Source organism: Salvelinus fontinalis, chromosome 17 (assembly GCF_029448725.1).
Source record: "Salvelinus fontinalis isolate EN_2023a chromosome 17, ASM2944872v1, whole genome shotgun sequence".
Classification (NCBI taxonomy): Eukaryota; Metazoa; Chordata; class Actinopteri; order Salmoniformes; family Salmonidae; genus Salvelinus; species Salvelinus fontinalis.
In genome coordinates this window covers 5,857,210-5,879,912 of record NC_074681.1, presented here as the reverse complement: position 1 = coordinate 5,879,912, position 22,703 = coordinate 5,857,210, and the positions used below count along the sequence as shown (strand labels likewise).

Genomic DNA, 22,703 nt, shown 5'->3' with positions numbered 1-22,703 from the left:
TGTAGAACTCTCCGATGTTCCTATATCAGGTATGTAGAACTGGTCTCGTGTGGCTCAGTTGGTAGAGCATGGCGCTTGCAACGCCAGGGTTGTGGGTTCATTCCCCACGGGGGGACCAGGATGAATATGTATGAACTTTCCAATTTGTAAGTCGCTCTGGATAAGAGCGTCTGCTAAATGACTTAAATGTAAATGTAACTCTCCTCTGTTAATATATCAGGTATGTAGAACTCTCCTCTGTTAATATATCAGGTATGTAGAACTCTCCTCTGTTAATATATCAGGTATGTAGAACTCTCCTCTGTTCCTATATCAGGTATGTAGAACTCTCCGATGTTCCTATATCAGGTATGTAGAACTCTCCGATGTTCCTATATCAGGTATGTAGAACTCTCCGATGTTCCTATATCAGGTATGTAGAACTCTCCTCTGTTCCTATATCAGGTATGTAGAACTCTCCTCTGTTCCTATATCAGGTATGTAGAACTCTCCGATGTTCCTATATCAGGTATGTAGAACTCTCCTCTGTTCCTATAGCAGGTATGTAGAACTCTCCTCTGTTCTTGTATCAGGTATGTAGAACTCTCCGATGTTCCTGTATCAACTCTCCCGTGTCCAACCAAAGTGCTTATGATAACACACTCCTAAGGATGATTATAACGGCTGCACACACAGGAGGTGAAACTGCCCCACTTATGTACAACACAAACACTTCTGAAATCTGGTGAAAAGCACATACTGTAATCAACACAATTCAATTATTGTCTATTAGGAGTATTTCATTACCAAAACTTTACAGACTTTCTTCATTGTCTTCATTGTTATTGATCTACCTTAGTTTTTACGAAACTCACTGACTAAAAATAACCCTTTCTTGTTTGTGACAATGACCCGGGGAAGATCAGATGTTCCACATGACTCTATATCTCCCTATCTAAAAGTCTTTCATCTCAGGTCTCTCTTCTCTCTTAGTCTCTTCAATCTTTATCTTATTCTCTCCCTCCACTGTCTACTTCCCTGTGTTCAGGCACTTCTTATGTGGGTGCTTCTGAGCGATCCCGTAGGGTACGTGAGCCGCGACCGTGCCCATCTCCGCCGCCCCTTCCACATGGAACATCTGGTCATCAAAGTAGATGTGGGGCCTAATCTTCTCCAGCATCGGGCCCTTGGGGGCCCCGGCCAGGAAGAGAGCCTCGTCCGTCTCCAGGCCCCAGGCTCTCAAGGTCTTCAGGGCACGGATCCCTGAGCTGGCTGCGCTGCGGGCCGTCACCAGGTAGGTACGGATGGGACAGTCCAGACGGTGGCCCTTAGCATAAAACTTCTTCTGGAGTTTGCCAAGGGATGCTAGGAAGTCCTTAAGAGGTCCCTGAGGAGAGGAGAGGAGAGGAGAGGAGAGGAGAGGAGAGGAGAGGGATAAAGAATAAAGGCTTTTTGGGGGGTGGTTATAATAAGCAGAGAGTTACAGGAATCTCAATCATAACAATGATAACAATCCAATGCATTTTTTTTCTGACACAACATACACGGTCCAGTAGAATGTCCTCGTTGTCTCTCTCGTGCTGGAAGAACCCGTCGAGGCCCTGGGCCTTGAAGATGCGTTCTGATTCGTCAGAGAAGAGGACAGCGTCACCGTCAAAGGCCACTCTCAGCTGCGTCTGCGATACCTCTGTCAGCTTATTGGACATGAACATGGTGGCCGCTGCAATGCCTGAGGGGAAACATTGAGACAGATTAATATTACATGGTGGCCGCTGCAATGCCTGAGGGGAAACATTGATAAGACTAGTATTAACATGGTGGCCGCAGCAATGCCTGAGGGGAAACATTGATAAGACTAGTATTAACATGGTGGCCGCAGCAATGCCTGAGGGGAAACATTGATAAGACTAGTATTAACATGGTGGCCGCAGCAATGCCTGAGGGAAAACATTGAGACAGATTAATATTAACATGGTGGCCGCTGCAATGCCTGAGGGAAAACATTGAGACAGATTAATATTAACATGGTGGCCGCTGCAATGCCTGAGGGAAAACATTGAGACAGATTAATATTAACATGGTGGCCGCTGCAATGCCGAAGGGGAAACATTGAGACAGATTAATATTAACATGGTGGCCGCTGCAATGCCTGAGGGAAAACATTGAGACAGATTAATATTAACATGGTGGCCGCTGCAATGCCTGAGGGAAAACATTGAGACAGATTAATATTAACATGGTGGCCGCTGCAATGCCTGAGGGAAAACATTGAGACAGATTAATATTAACATGGTTGCCGCTGCAATGCCGAAGGGGAAACATTGATAAGACTAGTATTAACATGGTGGCCGCAGCAATGCCTGAGGGAAAACATTGATAAAGATAAAGATTAACATGGTGGCCGTTGCAATGCCTGAGGGAAAACATTGATAAAGATAAAGATTAACATGGTGGCCGTTGCAATGCCTGAGGGAAAACATTGATAAAGATAAAGATTAACATGGTGGCCGTTGCAATGCCTGAGGGAAAACATTGATAAAGATAAAGATTAACATGGTGGCCGTTGCAATGCCTGAGGGAAAACATTGATAAAGATAAAGATTAACATGGTGGCCGTTGCAATGCCTGAGGGAAAACATAGATAAAGATTAACATGGTGGCCGTTGCAATGCCTGAGGGAAAACATTGAGACAAGCTCTTAAGGATCGGCCCCTTTTTTTAAATTTTCGCCAAAAATAACATACCCAAATTTAACTGCCTGTAGCTCAGTCCCTGAAGCAAGGATAGGCATTTTCTTGGTATCATTTCAAAGGAAACACTTTGGGGTTTGTGGAAATGTGAAATTAAGGTAGGAGAATATAACACATTAGATTTGGTAAAAGATAAGAAAAATAAAAATAAAAACATATTTTTTGTATTTTTTTTGTACCGTCATGTTTGAAATGCAAGAGAAAGGCCATTATTAGGTATTATTCCAGCCCAGGTGCAATTTAGATATTGGCCACTAGATGGCAGCAGTGCATGTGCAAAGATTTAGACTGATCCAATGAACCATTGCATTTCTGTTCAAAAGGTTGTATCAAGACTGCCCAAATAGTTTATTAAAAACTTTTCATGTTCAAAACTGTGCACTCTCCTCAAACAATAGCATGGTATTCTTTCACTGTAATAGCTACTGTAAATTGGACAGTGCAGTTAGATTAACAATAATTTAAGCTTTCTGCCAATATCAGTCTATGTCCTGGGAAACGTTCTTGTTACTTACAACCTCATGCTAATCGCATTAGCCTACGTTAGCTCAACCATCCCACAGGGCACCCACCACTCCTGAAGAAGTTAACTTCTTACGGCTGAAATCCCGTTAACGGGATCGATATGACAACAGCCAGTGAAAGTGCAGGGCGCCAAATTCAAACAACAGAAATCTCATAATTAAAATTACTCAAACATACTCAAACAAGTATTATACACCATTTTAAAGATACACTTGTTGTTAATCCCACCACAGTGTCCGATTTCAAAAAGGCTTTACGACGAAAGCATACCATGCGATTATGTTAGGTCAGCACCTAGTCACAGAAAAACACAGCCATTTTTCCAGCCAAAGACAGGAGTCACAAAAAGCAGAAATAGAGATAAAATGAATCACTAACCTTTGATGATCTTCATCAGATGACACTCATAGGACTTCATGTTACACAATACATGTATGTTTTGTTCGATAAAGTTCATATTTATATCCAAAAATCTCAGTTTACATTGGCGCGTTATGGTCAGTAATGTTTTGCTTCCAAAACATCCGGTGATTTGGCAGAGAGCCACATCAATATACAGAAATACTCATTCTAAATGTTGATGAAAATACAAGTGTTATACATGGAATTATAGATCCACTTCTCCTTAATGCAACCGCTGTGTCAGATTTAAAAAAAACATCAAACAATTTTGACTTTTCTTTCATATATTGTATCGCTGCCCCCCTGCAGTACCTCGGACCCACGGTTGAATACCACGGCTTTAAATTACACTTTAAAGTGTGTGACCTTTTGTTTGCAGTAATTCAAACTATTGACACTGTGTGCCTGTCCCACTCTGAAGGTTAACTGTTCAATATCACCCCAGGACGGACAGTTGACCTTTGAGTTTGTCCACAATACATTTACTCTGGTCTCGGGTTCCATGCTACAGTGGAGGGGATGTGATGTAATATACAGGTGAAGACAGGAGTCAGTCAGTCTGGTGTGACTCACCTTCAGACAGCGCCTCTCTGACCTTCTCAGCATCAGCAGACAGGTACAGGTTGGTCTGCCACGCCTTTAGGTAGCCAATAGGGGAACTGCCTCCCGTCATACAGAACCTCTCAATGAACAGATCTGGGAGACAGAGAGAAAACACAGGAATACAATCCCATGTGGGTCATAAGGGCAGCAGAAGGGAAAACGATCAGAAGCAATTCTTATGGATCAAGTTCAGGTATCTCCTCACAGTTTTCTCCACATAAGTGTTTCATGAAAATGACACCGGTCAGTAGATAACAACCTGAGGTCACCATTAAAATCTTGCCGTGCTACGCTAGTCAATTTAAGTTACCCCTTTTGGCACTGTTCTGAGATCAGATTGCATTCTTCCTAGGCCTAATGGTTAAGGTTAGAATTTGGAAAGAGTAAAGCTGATCCTCGATCTGTGTCTTTTGTCATTTATTCCCCTTGAGAAAAAGTGTGAGCTCGTCCTAAAAGATAGCATGCGACAAAGCCCTTTAAAACCCTTTAGCCAACCTTCCAGGCCGAAAGGCTAAGGACATTTATAGAAGCTTGAAGGGGTGGCAGGTAGCCTAGCGGTTAGAGAGCGGGCCAGCATTCGCCGGGTTGCCAGTTTCGGATTCGGGGTGTTCCGATGGGAAAAATCTGTCAGGGTGTGATTTGGCAACCGGAGGATTGCTGGTATCAACTCCTAGATGCCATGGCCTGCTGTTGTGTACTTGAGCAAGGCACTAAACCCCCCCACAACAACAGCTCCCTCGGCTCCCTGTGGGGCGAACATGTTTAGGGACATGTTTTTTTGTTTGTTTCCAACAGTCTTGAGATCATCAAGATGAAGAGAAACATATCAAAACGTTTATGATAGATCCTCATCATACAGCCCCAACCCAGGAGAAATGGGTCCCGTCTGACCCACCGCTCGGGGGACATGCTGCATTAACAAGTACTGAAGCATGGTAGATATCCTACTCTGGGGATGGCCCAGTCATTGATGTTATTCTCTGATATCCTACTCTGGGGATGGCCCAGTCATTGATGTTATTCTCTGATATCCTACTCTGGGGATGGCCCAGTCATTGATGTTACTCTCTGATATCCTACTCTGGGGATGGCCCAGTCATTGATGTTATTCTCTGATATCCTACTCTGAGGATGGCCCAGTCATTGATGTTACTCTCTGATATCCTACTCTGGGGATGGCCCAGTCATTGATGTTACTCTCTGATATCCTACTCTGGGGATGGCCCAGTCATTGATGTTATTCTCTGATATCCTACTCTGAGGATGGCCCAGTCATTGATGTTACTCTCTGATATCCTACTCTGGGGATGGCCCAGTCATTGATGTTACTCTCTGATATCCTACTCTGGGGATGGCCCAGTCATTGATGTTACTCTCTGATATCCTACTCTGGGGATGTCCCAGTCATTGATGTTATTCTCTGATATCGTACTCTGGGGATGGCCCAATCATTGATGTTACTCTCTGATATCCTACTCTGGGGATGGCCCAGTCATTGATGTTATTCTCTGATATCGTACTCTGGGGATGGCCCAATCATTGATGTTACTCTCTGATATCCTACTCTGGGGATGGCCCAGTCATTGATGTTACTCTCTGATATCCTACTCTGGGGATGGCCCAGTCATTGATGTTACTCTCTGATATCGTACTCTGGGGATGGCCCAATCATTGATGTTATTCTCTGATATCGTACTCTGGGGATGGCCCAATCATTGATGTTACTCTCTGATATCGTACTCTGGGGATGGCCCAATCATTGATGTTACTCTCTGATATCCTACTCTGGGGATGGCCCAATCATTGATGTTATTCTTCATATTAAACCATTCATTGTCGTCTTTATGTCACGTGTTCATTCATGTCCTCATCATTGTCTTTCTATTACGTTTTTATTGATCTGGGGTGAGGATGAGGCCTGATGATATATATTAGAGGCTAGGCATCTGTTCGAAAACATCCAGTGAAATTGGAGGGCGCGCAATTCAAATAAATACTCGTAATATTAAACATTTATGAACATACAAGTATCTTACATCGGTTAAAAGCTTAAATTCTTGTTAATCTAACTGCGTTGTCCAATAATAGGCTTTACGGCGAACGCAAACCATGCGATTGTCTGAGGACGGCGCCCCACATCAACATATTTTTCAACCAGCACAGGCTTCATAAAATCACAAATAGCGATTAAATAATAAATAACTTTTTGAAAATCTTCCTCTGTTTGCAATCCCAAGGGTCCCAGCTACAACATGAATGGTCATTTTGTTAGATAAAATCCTTTATATCTCAAAAAGTCGGTTTAGTTGGCGCCATCGATTTCAGTAATCCGATCATTCAACTTTCATACAGAAAGAAGTATGTTCAATAGGAAAGTCAAATTAACAAGCGTGCATCCTCTTCGTTGCGTGCGCACAGACTGATTTCCAACTGTAACTCTCAGTACCAAAACTCTAAATTCTTCCTCGTTTTCGAAGGAACAAGCCTGAAACCTTGAACAAATACTGTTGACATCTAGTGGAAGCCATAGGAATTACAATCTGGTAGCTGGAATTGCATGGACCCATAGCTTTCCATTGAAAGAGCATGGGATCTAAAAAAAGAAAAATATATATTCCGTTTGGTATTTCTTTGGATTTTCTCCTACTATATCAATTATGTTATAGTCTCATACATTATTTAAACATTTCTACAAACTTCTAGGTGTTGTCTATCCAATGATACCAATTATATGCATATCCTGGCTTCTGGGCCTGAGTAACAGGTAGTTTACTTTGGGCACGTCAGTCAGGCGGAAATTCTGAAAAAGGACCCTAGCCGTAAGAAGACGAGGCCTGATGATACAGTACATCGACAGGACGAGGCCTGATGATACAGTACATCGACAGGACGAGGCCTGATGATACAGTACATCGACAGGACGAGGCCTGATGATACAGTACATCGACAGGACGAGGCCTGATGATACAGTACATCGACAGGACGAGGCCTGATGATACAGTACATCGACAGGACGAGGCCTGATGATACAGTACATTGACAGGACGAGGCCTGATGATACAGTACATTGACAGGACGAGGCCTGATGATACAGTACATTGACAGGACGAGGCCTGATGATACAGTACATTGACAGGACGAGGCCTGATGATACAGTACATTAACAGGACGAGGCCTGATGATACAGTACATTGACAGGACGAGGCCTGATGATACAGTACATCGACAGGACGAGGCCTGATGATACAGTACATCGACAGGACGAGGCCTGATGATACAGTACATTGACAGGACGAGGCCTGATGATACAGTACATTGACAGGACGAGGCCTGATTATACAGTACATTGACAGGACGAGGCCTGATGATACAGTACATTGACAGGACGAGGCCTGATGATACAGTACATTAACAGGACGAGGCCTGATGATACAGTACATTAACAGGACGAGGCCTGATGATACAGTACATTGACAGGACGAGGCCTGATGATACAGTACATCGACAGGACGAGGCCTGATGATACAGTACATTGACAGGACGAGGCCTGGTGATACAGCACATTGACAGCACAGTAGCACCAGTCTTCTGCCGTAATATACTTTAGACTGCTAGGTATATGATTGCTTATACTGGAACAACTTCACTGACATCCAGACATCAAAGTGTTTTTTATGCCTGTAGTTAAGCCTTCTCACAGCAGTATCCTTTAGAGAAAACATGAATAAACATAATTTTACAAGAAGTTGTGTGTCCTGAGAAGATTTTATGAAACTGAAATCTAATTCCCTTGCAACTTGATAGCTCTCTAAGAGGGGAGATTTCTATACTGATTCTGATGGGGTTTTTCGAATCAGATCTCTCTCTCTCCTGCAAACAGGGGCACTGGTATTTTAATGTATGCTACATAAATTATGTTCCACATTACAGAACATGCCAATCATTCCATGTATTTATGTAAGGTAGATGCATGGAGCGACTATGTTGTCACACACCCCAAAGAGCAAATCCAATGTCTACCTTAAGTTGTCAAAGAGCCAATCCAATGTCTACACTATGTTGTCAAAGACCCAATCCAATGTCCACACAAGGACGTCAAATCTCACCTGCTCATACACAGCCTGAATCACAAAAGCACCCTATTCCCTGTATAGTTCACTACTTTTGAACAGTGTGCATTGCTTGCTGTTTGGGGTTTTAGGCTGGGTTTCTGTACAGCACTTTGTGACTTCGGCTGATGTAAAAAGGGCTTTATAAATACATTTGATTGATTGATTGAATAAGGTTTCATTCGGGACGCAGCAGTAGACGGTTTTCTAATGATCAATTAGCCTTTTAAAATGATAAACTTGGATTAGCTAACACAACGTGCCATTGGAACACAGGAGTGATGGTTGCTGATAATGGGCCTCTGTACGCCTATGTAGATATTCCATAAAAAAATCAGCCGTTTCCAGCTACAATAGTCATTTACAACATTAACAATGTCTACACTGTATTTATGATCATTTTGATGTTATTTTAATGGACAAAAAAAGTGCTTTTCTTTCAAAAACAAGGACTTTTCTAAGTGACCCCAAACTTTTGAACGGTAGTGTATATACTGTGTGAGTGTCCAAAAAAGCCCCTATCTTCTATTAAGGCGAGTTGCATCCAACACTACTTATCACTTCTGCCTTTTTTTAAACCTACGCACTTGTGGCATAGACATCTCCTAATTCACTTCCACGATAGGTCTTCATCCCGAACGTCACCCTATTCCCTATATAGTGCACTACTTTTGGTTATGGGCGGTAGGTAGCTTAGCGGTTAAGACCGTTGGGCCAGTAACCCGAAAAGTCTCTGGTTTGAATCCCCCAGCCGACTAGGTGAAACATCTGTCGATGTGCCCTTGAGCAAGGCTCTAATTGCTCCTGTAAGTCTCTCTGGATAAGAGCATCTGCTAAATGACTAACCTGTAACTGATATAGGTAATACGGTGTGAGCTCTGGTCAAAAGTAGTTCACTGTAAAGGGTTTCATTTGGGATGGACCCTAAAGAACAGTTTGTATTACAGAATCGAATCTCCTTGACGTCTGCGCGGCCATCTTGTCCGTGTTTGTTTATTGTGTTCTCTAGAGAAAATGTCAAGAGGTCAGGGAGTGTGGTTCGTGTTGTGTGATCACACAGAGGACCACTGGAGAGATCTAGCATCAGATGACAAGACATGGAGGCATCTGGGAGCTCTGAAGGAAGCCACTTCCCTAACTTGTTTTCATTGTTGTGACCCGCCCAAAAGTCTTTTGGATATGTTTGGCGACCCATCAATAAAAAATAAAAACACATAAATACATTTTGTCTTGCCACAACCAAGGCTTTGCTTCAGCCGCGAACCACGAGGGACAGGTCGGGACCCTTGGGACCTGACCCATTATTTGGGAAACGGCTTTGGTTTCTGGTTTGCGTTCGTTCACACACACAGAGAGCCATTAGAGATATGGTTCATGGCATCTGGGAAACTCTACATGAAAGTGGTACGTAGATGTCAGGTCAGTTTAGCTATTTCCCCCGAAATGGTGAACAGTCCGACTTTGTAAAGGGTAAGTCGATCCCCAATCTGTGCCTACAAAAATGCCAACTAGAATGTAAAAGGGTTCATTGGCTGACCACATAGGATAACCCTTTGAATAACCCTTTTTGATTCCAGGTAGAACCCATTTGATTTCCATCTATAACCACAGGGTTCTACACGGAACCCGAAAGGGTTCTACATGGAACCCGAAAGGGTTCTACCTGGAATCAAACAGGGTTTTCCCATGGGGACAGCTGAATAACCCCTTTCGGGACCCTTCTGTTCTAGTCTTCTAGATGAAGTATATAGCGGTATGCAGTATTCGAGGCACACAATGAAAGCTGCAGATGTAGGGTCTTAATTTGACCTGTTTCTCACAGCAGGAAAAGAATCCTGCAGCAACAGGAAATGTGAATTATTGTGTGGATTATAATGAATGGACATTGTTGTAGGGGTTGATACATTTTTGTTTTTAGGGCACATCAAGTCTTATATTTTAAAGTGGAACTTACAAACTTTAGAAGCCACTGAAAAACCGGGTGGTCAAATCAAGAACCTACATCTGCTGATATTTCCCAGATCTGAGAGAACCAGGGTAAACTGACGCTGATACCTGTGACACGTTGACTGAGGCAGCACACGTGCTCTCTTCTTGAGTGTACGCTTGTTTTGCTATGAATTGTGGGACAGTACGTGCTTGTGCCCGTTTCATGCAGGTGCATCCTAACACGCGTGCATATGCCTCCGTGTGAGTGTGCTAAGTGTGTGTGTGTGTGGGACTCACTGTGATGGTTGATGGTATTGATGAGCCTGACTCCTACGTGGGCGTGGTTATAGGTCACCAGGACGATGTCAAACAGTTCTTCACTCTCTGGGTACAGTTCTCTCAGGCGGGCATTCACCGCCTCCAACGCCTGACGGAAGAGCAGAGGAGAAAACAGATCTATGGGTAATGTAGTCAGTATACATGTAATAGCATTCAGCATACAAATCAATATCCCCGTCTCCAAGGCCTGATTGGATAGCAGGGGAGAGCAAAGGATTGTGGGTAATGTAGTCAGTATACATGTAATAGCATTCAGCATACAAATCAATATCCCCGTCTCCAAGGCCTGATTGGATAGCAGGGAAGAGCAAAGGATCATGGGTAATGTAATCAGTACACTTGTAATAGCATTCAGCATACAGATCAATATCCCCATCTCCAAAGCCTGATGGGATAGCAGGGGAGAGCAAAGGATTATGGGTAATGTAATCAGTACACTGGTAATAGCATTCAGCATCAGATCAATATCCCCATCTCCAAAGCCTGATGGGATAGCAGGGAAGAGCAAAGGATCATGGGTAATGTAATCAGTACACTTGTAATAGCATTCAGCATACAGATCAATATCCCCATCTCCAACGCCTGATGGGATAGCAGGGAAGAGCAAAGGATTATGGGTAATGTAATCAGTACACTTGTAATAGCATTCAGCATACAGATCAATATCCCCATCTCCAAAGCCTGATGGGATAGCAGGGGAGAGCAAAGGATTATGGGTAATGTAATCAGTACACTGGTAATAGCATTCGGCATACAGATCAATATCCCCATCTCCAAAGCCTGATGGGATAGCAGGGGAGAGCAAAGGATTATGGGTAATGTAATCAGTACACTGGTAATAGCATTCGGCATACAGATCAATAGTGAAAGCGTCCCATCTCAGACCCGGGAGATTAAAACCTTCTAAATCAATGTAACATCAGCCACTTTGTACCACTGTGTTTCCATGGTTGCGGTTGCATGCTTTACCCATGTGATATGGGTCATTAAGCCAAAACAAGTCACGGAACGTGTCTGTGTGTTACTGCGACAGGTCCTATTCAGTCTCTCAAAGTCTTTTGGGTAAAGAGTTTTGTTTGCCTCTTACTCAATATATTTTTTTAGGACTACATTGACTTGAATTTTTATTTCAGTGATGGTACTTAAAAAAACTCTTAAGGATTAGCCCAATTTTTGCCTAAAATGACATACCCAAATCTAACTGCCTGTAGCTCAGGCCCTGAAGCAAGGATATGCATCTTATTGGTACCGTTTAAAAGGAAACACTTTGAAGTTTATGGAAACATGAAAGGAATGTAGTAGAATATAACACAATAGATCTGGTAAAAGATAATACAAAGAAAAAAACAACAGTTATTTTGTATTTTTTTGTACCATCATCTTTGAAATGCAAGAGAAAGGCCATAATGTATTATTCCAGCCCAGATGCAATTTAGATTTTGGCCACTAGATGGCAGCAGTGTATGTGCAACGTTTAGACTGATCCAAAGACCCATTGCATGTCTGTTCAAAATGTTGTATCAAGACTGCCTAAATGTGTCTAATTTGTTTATTAATAACTGTTCTTGTTCAAAATTGTGCACTCTCCTCAAACAATAGCATGGTATTCTTTCACTGTAATAGCTACTGTAAACTGGACAGTGCAGTTAGATTAACAAGAATTTAAGTTGTCTGCCAATATCAGATATGTCTATGTCCAGGGCGATTTCCTTGTTACTTTCAACCTCATGCTAATTTGAATTAGCCTACGTTAGCTCATTCGTCCTGTGGAAGGGACACCCACCTCAGTATTCTACCACCTCATTACTCTACCACCTCATTACTCTACCACCTCAGTACTCTACCACCTCAGTACTCTACCACCTCAGTACTCTACCACCTCAGTACTCTACCACCTCAGTACTCTACCACCTCAGTACTCTACCACCTCAGTACTCTACAAACTCAGTAATCTACCACCTCAGTAATCTACCACCTCAGTACTCTACCACCTCAGTACTCTACCACCTCAGTACTCTACCACCTCAGTACTCTACCACCTCAGTACTCTACACACTCAGTATTTTACCACCTCAGTACTCTACCACCTCAGTACTCTACCACCTCAGTACTCTACCACCTCAGTACTCTACCACCTCAGTACTCTACCACCTCAGTACTCTACCACCTCAGTACTCTACCACCTCAGTACTCTACCACCTCAGTACTCTACCACCTCAGTACTCTACCACCTCAGTACTCTACCACCTCAGTACTCTACCACCTCAGTACTCTACCACCTCAGTACTCTACCACCTCAGTACTCTACCACCTCAGTACTCTACCACCTCAGTACTCTACCACCTCAGTACTCTACCACCTCAGTACTCTACCACCTCATTACTCTACCACCTCATTACTCTACCACCTCAGTACTCTACCACCTCAGTACTCTACCACCTCAGTACTCTACCACCTCAGTACTCTACCACCTCAGTACTCTACCACCTCAGTACTCTACCACCTCAGTACTCTACCACCTCAGTACTCTACCACCTCAGTACTCTACCACCTCAGCACTCTACCACCTCAGTATTCTACCACCTCAGTAATCTACCACCTCAGTACTCTACCACCTCAGTACTCGACCACCTCATTAATCGACCACCTCATTAATCGACCACCTCAGTACTCTACCACCTCAGTATTCTACCACCTCAGTATTCTACCACCTCAGTAATCTACCACCTCAGTACTCTACAACCTCAGTATTCTACCACCTCAGTAATCTACCACCTCAGTACTCTACAACCTCAGTAATCTACCACCTCAGTAATCTACCACCTCACTACTCTACCATAGCTTATCTATTTCAGTGTCTCTGTAAGTCTAGTGTATGGTCATACTTTAAGCATCCATGAATCTTTGTTGTCCCCCACGATGAAATCAGGGAGGGGACTGTTGATCATCTCCGTCTGTCCGTCTGTCCGCCTGTCTGTCCGTTCTCAGTCATAGTCTATAACGCAGACAGCATTGGACCGGGTGTTGACTAAACTTGGGTGAATGATGCGTCTTGCCATAGAGATCCAGCATTTACAAAATGACACTGAATGGCCCAAGGCGGGAGCTATGGTAATTAACTGTAATGTGTGAGTCACACCAGAGAAGAAGAGGAGAGGAGAGAGGGATAACTGGACCCAAAACGTGTCTTCTCCAGCAGGTGACAGTGTTTCTTTGGTACGTGAAGTGTAGTACAGGGATTGAATTAGCTAATGATACTGCAGGGCTTATACATTCAGGGCTGCCCGCTGGCACCGCAACAACCGCAGAGCTCACCGGGCTAATTAATCAAGCTTTCATGTGGTCCAATTTTCAAACTCCAAAACAGATAAAAATGATATATATATTTGTATTTCATCCTTCACAATCTTCCCGGCGTCTGATTCTTCACACTTGTTATCAACAAGCATTTCCTCTCCTTTTCGAGTGAGCCCCGTCTCAGTAGGCTACGCCGCAGACCCGTCTCAGTAGCCTACGCCACAGACCCGTCTCAGTAGGCTACGTCACAGATCCGTCTCAGTAGGCTACGTCACAGACCCGTCTCAGTAGGCTACGTCACAGACCCGTCTCAGTAGGCTACGTCACAGATCCGTCTCAGTAGGCTACGTCACAGACCCGTCTCAGTAGGCTACGTCACAGACCCGTCTCAGTAGGCTACGTCACAGACCCGTCTCAGTAGGCTACGTCACAGACCCGTCTCAGTAGGCTACGTCACAGACCCGTCTCAGTAGGCTACGTCACAGACCCGTCTCAGTAGTCTACGCCACAGACCCGTCTCAGTAGGCTACGTCACAGACCCGTCTCAGCGTAGACAGGAAGCCTATAAATTCCGAGTTCAATATCGGCATGTACAGTTGAAGATGGAAGTTTACATACACCTTAGCCAAATACATTTAAACTCAGTTTTTCACAATTCCTGACATTTAATCCTAGTAAAAATACCCTGTCGTAGGTCAGATAGGATCACCACTTTATTTTAAGAATGTGAAATGTCAGAATAATAGCAGAGAGAATTATTTATTTCAGCTTTTATTTCTTTCATCACATTCCCAATGGGTTACAAGTTTACATACAATCAATTAGTATTTGGTAGCATTGCCTTTAACTAAATTGTTTAACTTGGGTCAAACATTTCAGGTAGCCTTCCACAAGCTTCCCACAATAAGTTGGGTGAATTTTGGCCCATTCCTCCTGACAGAGTTGGTGTAGCTGAGCCAGGTTTGTAGGCCTCCTTGCTCGCACACACTTTTTCAGTTATGCCAAGGAATGTTCTATAGGATTGAGGTCAAGACTTTGTGATGGCCACTCCAATACCTTTACTTTGTTGTCCTTAAGCCATTTTGCCACAACTTTGGAAGTATGCTTGGGGTCATTGTCCATTTGGAAGACCCATTTGCGACCAAGCTTTAACTTCCTGACTGATGTCTTGAGATGTTGCTTCAATATATCCACATAATTTCCCTTTCTCATGATGCCATCTATTTTGTGAAGTGCACCAGTCCCTCCTGCAGCAAAGCACCCCCACGACATTATGCTGCCACCCCCATGCTTCATGGTTGGGATGGTGATCTTCGGCTTGCAAGCCTCCCCCTTTTTCCTCCAAACATAACGATGGTCATTATGGTCAAACAGTTCTATATTTGTTTCATCAGACCAGAGGACATTTCTCCAAAAAGTACAATCTTTGTCCCCATGTGCAGTTGCAAACCGTAGTCTGGCTTTTTTATGGTGGTTGTGGAGCTGTGGCTTCTTCCTTGCTGAGCGGCCTTTCAGGTTATGTTGATATAGGATTTGGTTTACTGTGAATTAGATTGATTTGTACCCGTTTCCTCCAGCATCTTCACAAGGTCCTTTGCTGTTGTTCTGGGATTGATTTGCACTTTTCGCACCAAAGTACATTCATCTCTAGGAGACAGAATGCGTCTCCATCCTGAGCGGTATGACGGCTGCGTGGTCACATGTTGTTTATACTTGCGTACTATTGTTTGTACAGATGAACGTGGTACCTTCAGGCATTTGGAAATTGCTCCCAAGGATGAACCAGACTTGTGGAGGTCTACAATTCTTTTTCTGAGGTTTTGGCTGATTTCTTTAGATTTTCCCATGATGTCAAGCAAAGAGGCACTACGTTTGAAATTAGACCTTGAAATACATCCACATGTACACCTCCAATTGACTCAAATTATGTCAATTAGCCAATCAGAAGCTTCTAAATCCATGACATAATTTTCTGGAATTTTCCAAGCCGTTTAAAGGCACAGTCAACGTAGTGTATGTAAACTTCTGACCCACTGGAATTGTGACACAGTGAAATAATCTGTCTGTAAACAATCGTTTGAAAAATTACTTGGTCATGCACGAAGTAGATGTCCTAACTGACTTGCCAAAACTATAGTTTGTTAACAAGAAATGTGTGGAGTGGTTGAAAAACGAGTTTTAATGACTCCAACCTGAGTGTATGTAAACTTCCGACTTCAACTGTATATTCGGAAGTCCACCTGCTTTTCAGTCTTTTTTCATATCGGACACAGCGATGTCCTTATTAGCAAAGAAAGGTTTACACAGTCCTACATAAGCTGCTTGCTTGTCAAAACATGAACATTATTATTTTTTTAATTACTTGTTGGTTAAATACAAAATGTATATTGGAATAATGCTATTCTGTAGTTTATGCCTATACAATTGTTTTAAAAAAATTGATTAATTCCCGAAGCTGTTCATGAGCTATTTATCAGGTTAATATCAACTGTTTGGTGGAAAATGGACTCCTCACACAGCTGATTGCTGCGCAGAAAGAAATGTCACTCTGCAACTTTCCTAAATGCAATCTCTGAAAAAACAATAGTTTTGATGGCATTTACAATAGCAAAAGTAACTACGGGAAGCCTATATTCACTGTAAAATTCAAACAATTACACTGTATTTATAAACACAATAATAATCACATGATTGTATTAGTGGGGCATGTATTAGTGCCAGATTAGGACATTAAACACGCAAAAGATCACTTTGTGATCTAACTAATGATTTGCCTACTTGAGTAAACAATGCAGAGGAGAAACTCCATTCTTCAGCCATGTAGCCACCATGCTGCATCAGGCTACAGGTGATAATGCTTCAGCCATGTAGCCACCATGCTGCATCAGGCTACAGGTGACCATGCTTCAGCCATGTAGCCACCGTGCTGCATCAGACAGGTGATAATGCTTCAGCCATGTAGCCACCATGCTGCATCAGACAGGTGATAATGCTTCAGCCATGTAGCCACCATGCTGCATCAGGCTACAGGTGACCATGCTTCAGCCATGTAGCCACCATGCTGCATCAGACAGGTGATAATGCTTCAGCCATGTGTCCACCATGCTGCATCAGACAGGTGATAATGCTTCAGCCATGTAGCCACCATGCTGCATCAGACAGGTGATAATACTTCAGCCATGTAGCCACCGTGCTGCATCAGACAGGTGATAATGCTTCAGCCATGTAGCCACCATGCTGCATCAGGCTTCAGGTGACCATGCTTCAGCCATGTAGCCACCATGCTGCATCAGACAGGTGATAATGCTTCAGCCATGTAGCCACCAAGGCTACAGGTGACCATGCTTCAACCATGTAGCCACCATGCTGCATCAGGATACAGGTGATAATGCTTCAGCCATGTAGCCACCGTGCTGCATCAGGCTACAGGTGACCATGCTTCAGCCATGTAGCCACCATGCTGCATCAGGCTACAGGTGATAATGCTCCAGTCATGTAGCCACCATGCTGCATCAGGATACAGGAGATAATGCTTCAGCCATGTAGCCACCATGCTGCATCAGACTACAGGTGACCATGCTTCAGCCATGTAGCCACCATGCTGCATCAGGCTACAGGTGATAATGCTTCAGTCATGTAGCCACCATGCTGCATCAGGATACAGGTGACCATGCTTCAGCCATGTAGCCACCGTGCTGCATCAGACTACAGGTGATAATGCTTCAGCCATGTAGCCACCATGCTGCATCAGACAGGTGATAATGCTTCAGCCATGTAGCCACCATGCTGCATCAGGCTACAGGTGACCATGCTTCAGCCATGTGACCACCATGCTGCATCAGACAGGTGACCATGCTTCAACCATGTGGCCACCATGCTGCATCAGACAGGTGATAATGCTTATTGCTACTATAGCACCCCTCCCTGATAATATGGACCATGTACAGGCCCTAAAGATATTGCTTTCCATCAATGTGCTAATGGGCTCATTTCTGGTGAGGAATATTATATTGTCAACTGTTTGATATAGTCTATATAATATACTCTATATGTCATCATAAAATCTGTGTTAATATCAGATTTTATGGTTGGCTATAATATAAGGTATTTTCCCAGACTGCTAACGAAACATGAAATCACCCACGATTGAAATTTTGCATGCATAACTTGCTTTCCTGTGATCTTGGACAGGGACAGTAATTTTATCATTCGGGACGGTAGTTTTCACTTGGTACTGGCCCAGTGTGCCACTATCAAATTAACCTGAATGTCAAGCCTTGGACTGGTACCCAGGCTCGACTGCCTTCCATTTTTTAAAGATATGTCTTTTGATATTCATTGTGGCAACATGAGTATCTGGTCAATATAATGTATAATCTGTGGTCGCACACGATAACTGAAATGTATTAGTCACACGCGATATCTCAATTGGCCCAAGGGGGGGGGGGGACGTTGCATCATTGTGGGGGACGACATGTATCCTGTTTCCTTGTTCATCATTGAGTCCATATATGGTATGGAAGTGTTTGTTTGTGTCGTCTCAGTGTTATTGTATGACTCTAACCTTGACGAAGGAGAAGGCTGATCCAGGGGCGAAGGGTAGTGTGTTTGTATGACTCTAACCTTGACGAAGGAGAAGGCTGGTCCAGAGGGCGAAGGGTAGTGTGTTTGTATGACTCTAACCTTGACGAGGGAGAAGGCTGGTCCAGGGGCGAAGGGTAGTGTGTTTGTATGACTCTAACCTTGACGAGGGAGAAGGCTGATCCAGGGGCGAAGGGTAGTGTGTTTGTATGACTCTAACCTTGACGAGGGAGAAGGCTGATCCAGGGGCGAAGGGTAGTGTGTTTGTATGACTCTAACCTTGACGAGGGAGAAGGCTGATCCAGGGGCGAAGGGTAGTGTGTTTGTATGACTCTAACCTTGACGAAGGAGAAGGCTGGTCCAGAGGGCGAAGGGTAGTGTGTTTGTATGACTCTAACCTTGACGAGGGAGAAGGCTGGTCCAGTGGCGAAGGGTAGTGTGATTGTATGACTCTAACCTTGACGAAGGAGAAGGCTGATCCAGGGGCGAAGGGTAGTGTGTTTGTATGACTCTAACCTTGACGAAGGAGAAGGCTGGTCCAGAGGGCGAAGGGTAGTGTGTTTGTATGACTCTAACCTTGACGAGGGAGAAGGCTGATCCAGGGGCGAAGGGTAGTGTGTTTGTATGACTCTAACCTTGACGAGGGAGAAGGCTGATCCAGGGGCGAAGGGTAGTGTGTTTGTATGACTCTAACCTTGACGAAGGAGAAGGCTGGTCCAGGGGCGAAGGGTAGTGTGATTGTATGACTCTAACCTTGACGAAGGAGAAGGCTGGTCCAGGGGCGAAGGGTTCGTTCTCGTGCTCCACCTGGTACCTTAGGTACTCCTCCACCCCCTTCTGCTCATACACCTTCTGCTCCGTCTCAGTACGGAACAGGACCCGGGACGACACCGCAATGGTCACCGCATTCTCTGGCTTGGGCTGCAGAGACGCGAGGGGGGGGGGGGGGGGAGATAGAAAGAAAGTTGTGAAGGGTTGAGATGGAGAGAGAGATTGGATGTTTAGAGATGAATAGGAATAGGGAAAGCAGATGGGAAGGAGGAACGGTTGAGAAGGGTTGAGAAGGGTTGGGTAATGGAATGATAAAGGGAGAAAGCAGATGGGAAGGAGGAACGGTTGAGAAGGGTTGGGTAATGGAATGATAAAGGGAGAAAGCAGATGGGAAGGAGGAACGGTTGAGAAGGGTTGAGAAGGGTTGGGTAATGGAATGATAAAGGGAGAAAGCAGATGGGAAGGAAGAAGGGTTGAGAAGGGTTGAGAAGGATGGGGAAATGGAAAGACAAAGCGAGAAATTAGTTTTGACAGAATAGGAGGCTAGAGAAAGAGGTGGATAAGTTAGACTGTGAAGACATCGAACTAACCACATGCATCATACAACACAGGTCTGTGAAATGAACCCGGTTAAGGACATCAGTGTATTCTGGGAACAGTTTGATATATTGGTAGCTAATGCATGTTCAAGACGGCCTCAATTAAGCAGTACATGATACCTATTCCCAACCTCTGACACGAAGACACACACACACAGTAACCAGACACGCAGACGTGCAGGCACACACGCATGGACACACACACACCGAAGGCAGCAGGTGATTCATGGAGAGGAGATGAAATAGGAGAACTCTCACAAAACATCATGCTGGAATAGCCCTTCACCTAGTCTCCAAGTAGCTAACAGCCCTTCACCTAGTCTACACGTAGCTAACAGCCCTTCACCTAGTCTCCACGTAGCTAACAGCCCTTCACCTAGTCTCCAAGTAGCTAACAGCCCTTCACCTAGTCTCCACGTAGCTAACAGCCCTTCACCTAGTCTACACGTAGCTAACAGCCCTTCACCTAGTCTACACGTAGCTAACAGCCCTTCACCTAGTCTCCACGTAGCTAACAGCCCTTCACCTAGTCTACAAGTAGCTAACATCCCTTCACCTAGTCTCCACGTAGCTAACAGCCCTTCACCTAGTCTACACGTAGCTAACAGCCCTTCACCTAGTCTACACGTAGCTAACAGCCCTTCACCTAGTCTCCACGTAGCTAACAGCCCTTCACCTAGTCTACAAGTAGCTAACAGCCCTTCACCTAGTCTACAAGTAGCTAACATCCCTTCACCTAGTCTCCAAGTAGCTAACAGCCCTTCACCTAGTCTCCACGTAGCTAACAGCCCTTCACCTAGTCTCCATGTAGCTAACAGCCCTTCACCTAGTCTCCACGTAGCTAACAGCCCTTCACCTAGTCTCCACGTAGCTAATAGCCTTTCACCTAGTCTCCATGTAGCTAACAGCCCTTCACCTAGTCTCCATGTAGCTAACAGCCTTCACCTAGTCTCCACGTAGCTAACAGCCCTTCACCTAGTCTACAAGTAGCTAACAGCCATTCACCTAGTCTCCATGTAGCTAACAGCCCTCCACCTAGTCTCCACGTAGCTAATAGCCCTTCACCTAGTCTCCATGTAGCTAACAGCCCTTCACCTAGTCTCCATGTAGCTAACAACCCTCCACCTAGTCTCCACGTAGCTAATAGCCCTTCACCTAGTCTCCATGTAGCTAACAGCCCTTCACCTAGTCTCCATGTAGCTAACAGCCCTTCACCTAGTCTCCATGTAGCTAACAGCCCTCCACCTAGTCTCCACGTAGCTAAGAGCCCTTCACCTAGTCTACAAGTAGCTAACAGCCCTTCACCTAGTCTCCATGTAGCTAACACCCCTCCACCTAGTCTCCACGTAGCTAATAGCTCTTCACCTAGTCTCCATGTAGCTAACAGCCCTTCACCTAGTCTCCACGTAGATAACAGCCCTTCACCTAGTCTCCATGTAGCTAACAGCCCTCCACCTAGTCTCCACGTAGCTAATAGCCCTTCACCTTGTCTCCACGTAGCTAACAGCCCTTCACCTAGTCTACAAGTAGCTAACAGCCCTTCACCTAGTCTACAAGTAGCTAACAGCCCTTCACCTAGTCTACAAGTAGCTAACAGCCCTCCACCTAGTCTACAAGTAGCTAACAGCCCTTCACCTAGTCTACAAGTAGCTAACAGCCCTTCACCTAGTCTACAAGTAGCTAACAGCCCTTCACCTAGTCGACACGTAGCTAACAGCCCTTCACCTAGTCTACAAGTAGCTAACAGCCCTCCACCTAGTCTCCACGTAGCTAAGAGCCCTTCACCTAGTCTACAAGTAGCTAACAGCCCTTCACCTAGTCTACAAGTAGCTAACAGCCCTTCACCTAGTCTCCACGTAGCTAACAGCCCTTCACCTAGTCTCCACGTAGCTAACAGCCCTTCACCTAGTCTCCACGTAGCTAACAGCTCTTCACCTAGTCTCCACGTAGCTAACAGCCCTTCACCTAGTCTCCACGTAGCTAACATCCCTTCACCTAGTCTCCACATCACTAACAGCCCTTCACCTAGTCTCCACATCACTAACAGCCCTTCACCTAGTCTCCACGTAGCTAACAGCCCTTCACCTAGTCTACAAGTAGCTAATAGCTCTTCACCTAGTCTCCACGTAGCTAACAGCCCTTCACCTAGTCTACAAGTAGCTAACAGCCCTTCACCTAGTCTACAAGTAGCTAACAGCCCTTCACCTAGTCTCCACGTAGCTAACAGCCCTTCACCTAGTCTCCACGTAGCTAACAGCCCTTCACCTAGTCTCCACGTAGCTAACAGCCCTTCACCTAGTCTCCACGTAGCTAACAGCCCTTCACCTAGTCTCCACGTAGCTAACATCCTTTCACCTAGTCTCCACATCACTAACAGCCCTTCACCTAGTCTCCACATCACTAACAGCCCTTCACCTAGTCTCCACGTAGCTAACAGCCCTCCACCTAGTCTCCACGTAGCTAAGAGCCCTTCACCTAGTCTACAAGTAGCTAACAGCCCTTCACCTAGTCTCCACGTAGCTAAGAGCCCTTCACCTAGTCTCCACGTAGCTAACAGCCCTTCACCTAGTCTACAAGTAGCTAACAGCCCTTCACCTAGTCTCCACGTAGCTAAGAGCCCTTCACCTAGTCTCCACGTAGCTAACAGCCCTTCACCTAGTCTACAAGTAGCTAACAGCCCTTCACCTAGTCTCCACTTAGCTAAGATCGCTAATTTTCAGTCAGGATCATTGTTACCTAACCTTCCATTTGTCTACCACTTAGCATAGCAATTATCTCATTTCATTATTTTAACATTTAGGTAAGGAGCATTGCACCCA

General features: G+C 44.6%; 1 protein-coding gene across 1 annotated transcript; it reads right to left on the bottom strand.

Moving 5' to 3' along the window:
• Nucleotides 1-238: 238 nt before the first annotated feature.
• Nucleotides 239-19,450, bottom strand: nt5c1aa (5'-nucleotidase, cytosolic IAa; the record flags this gene model as incomplete). Its single annotated transcript, XM_055867707.1, has 5 exons — nt 239-1,366; nt 1,524-1,708; nt 4,230-4,352; nt 10,595-10,724; nt 19,268-19,450. Coding segments are annotated over 5 exons (978 nt in total), but the record flags the coding sequence as incomplete, so codon positions are not given.
• Nucleotides 19,451-22,703: the final 3,253 nt, after the last annotated feature.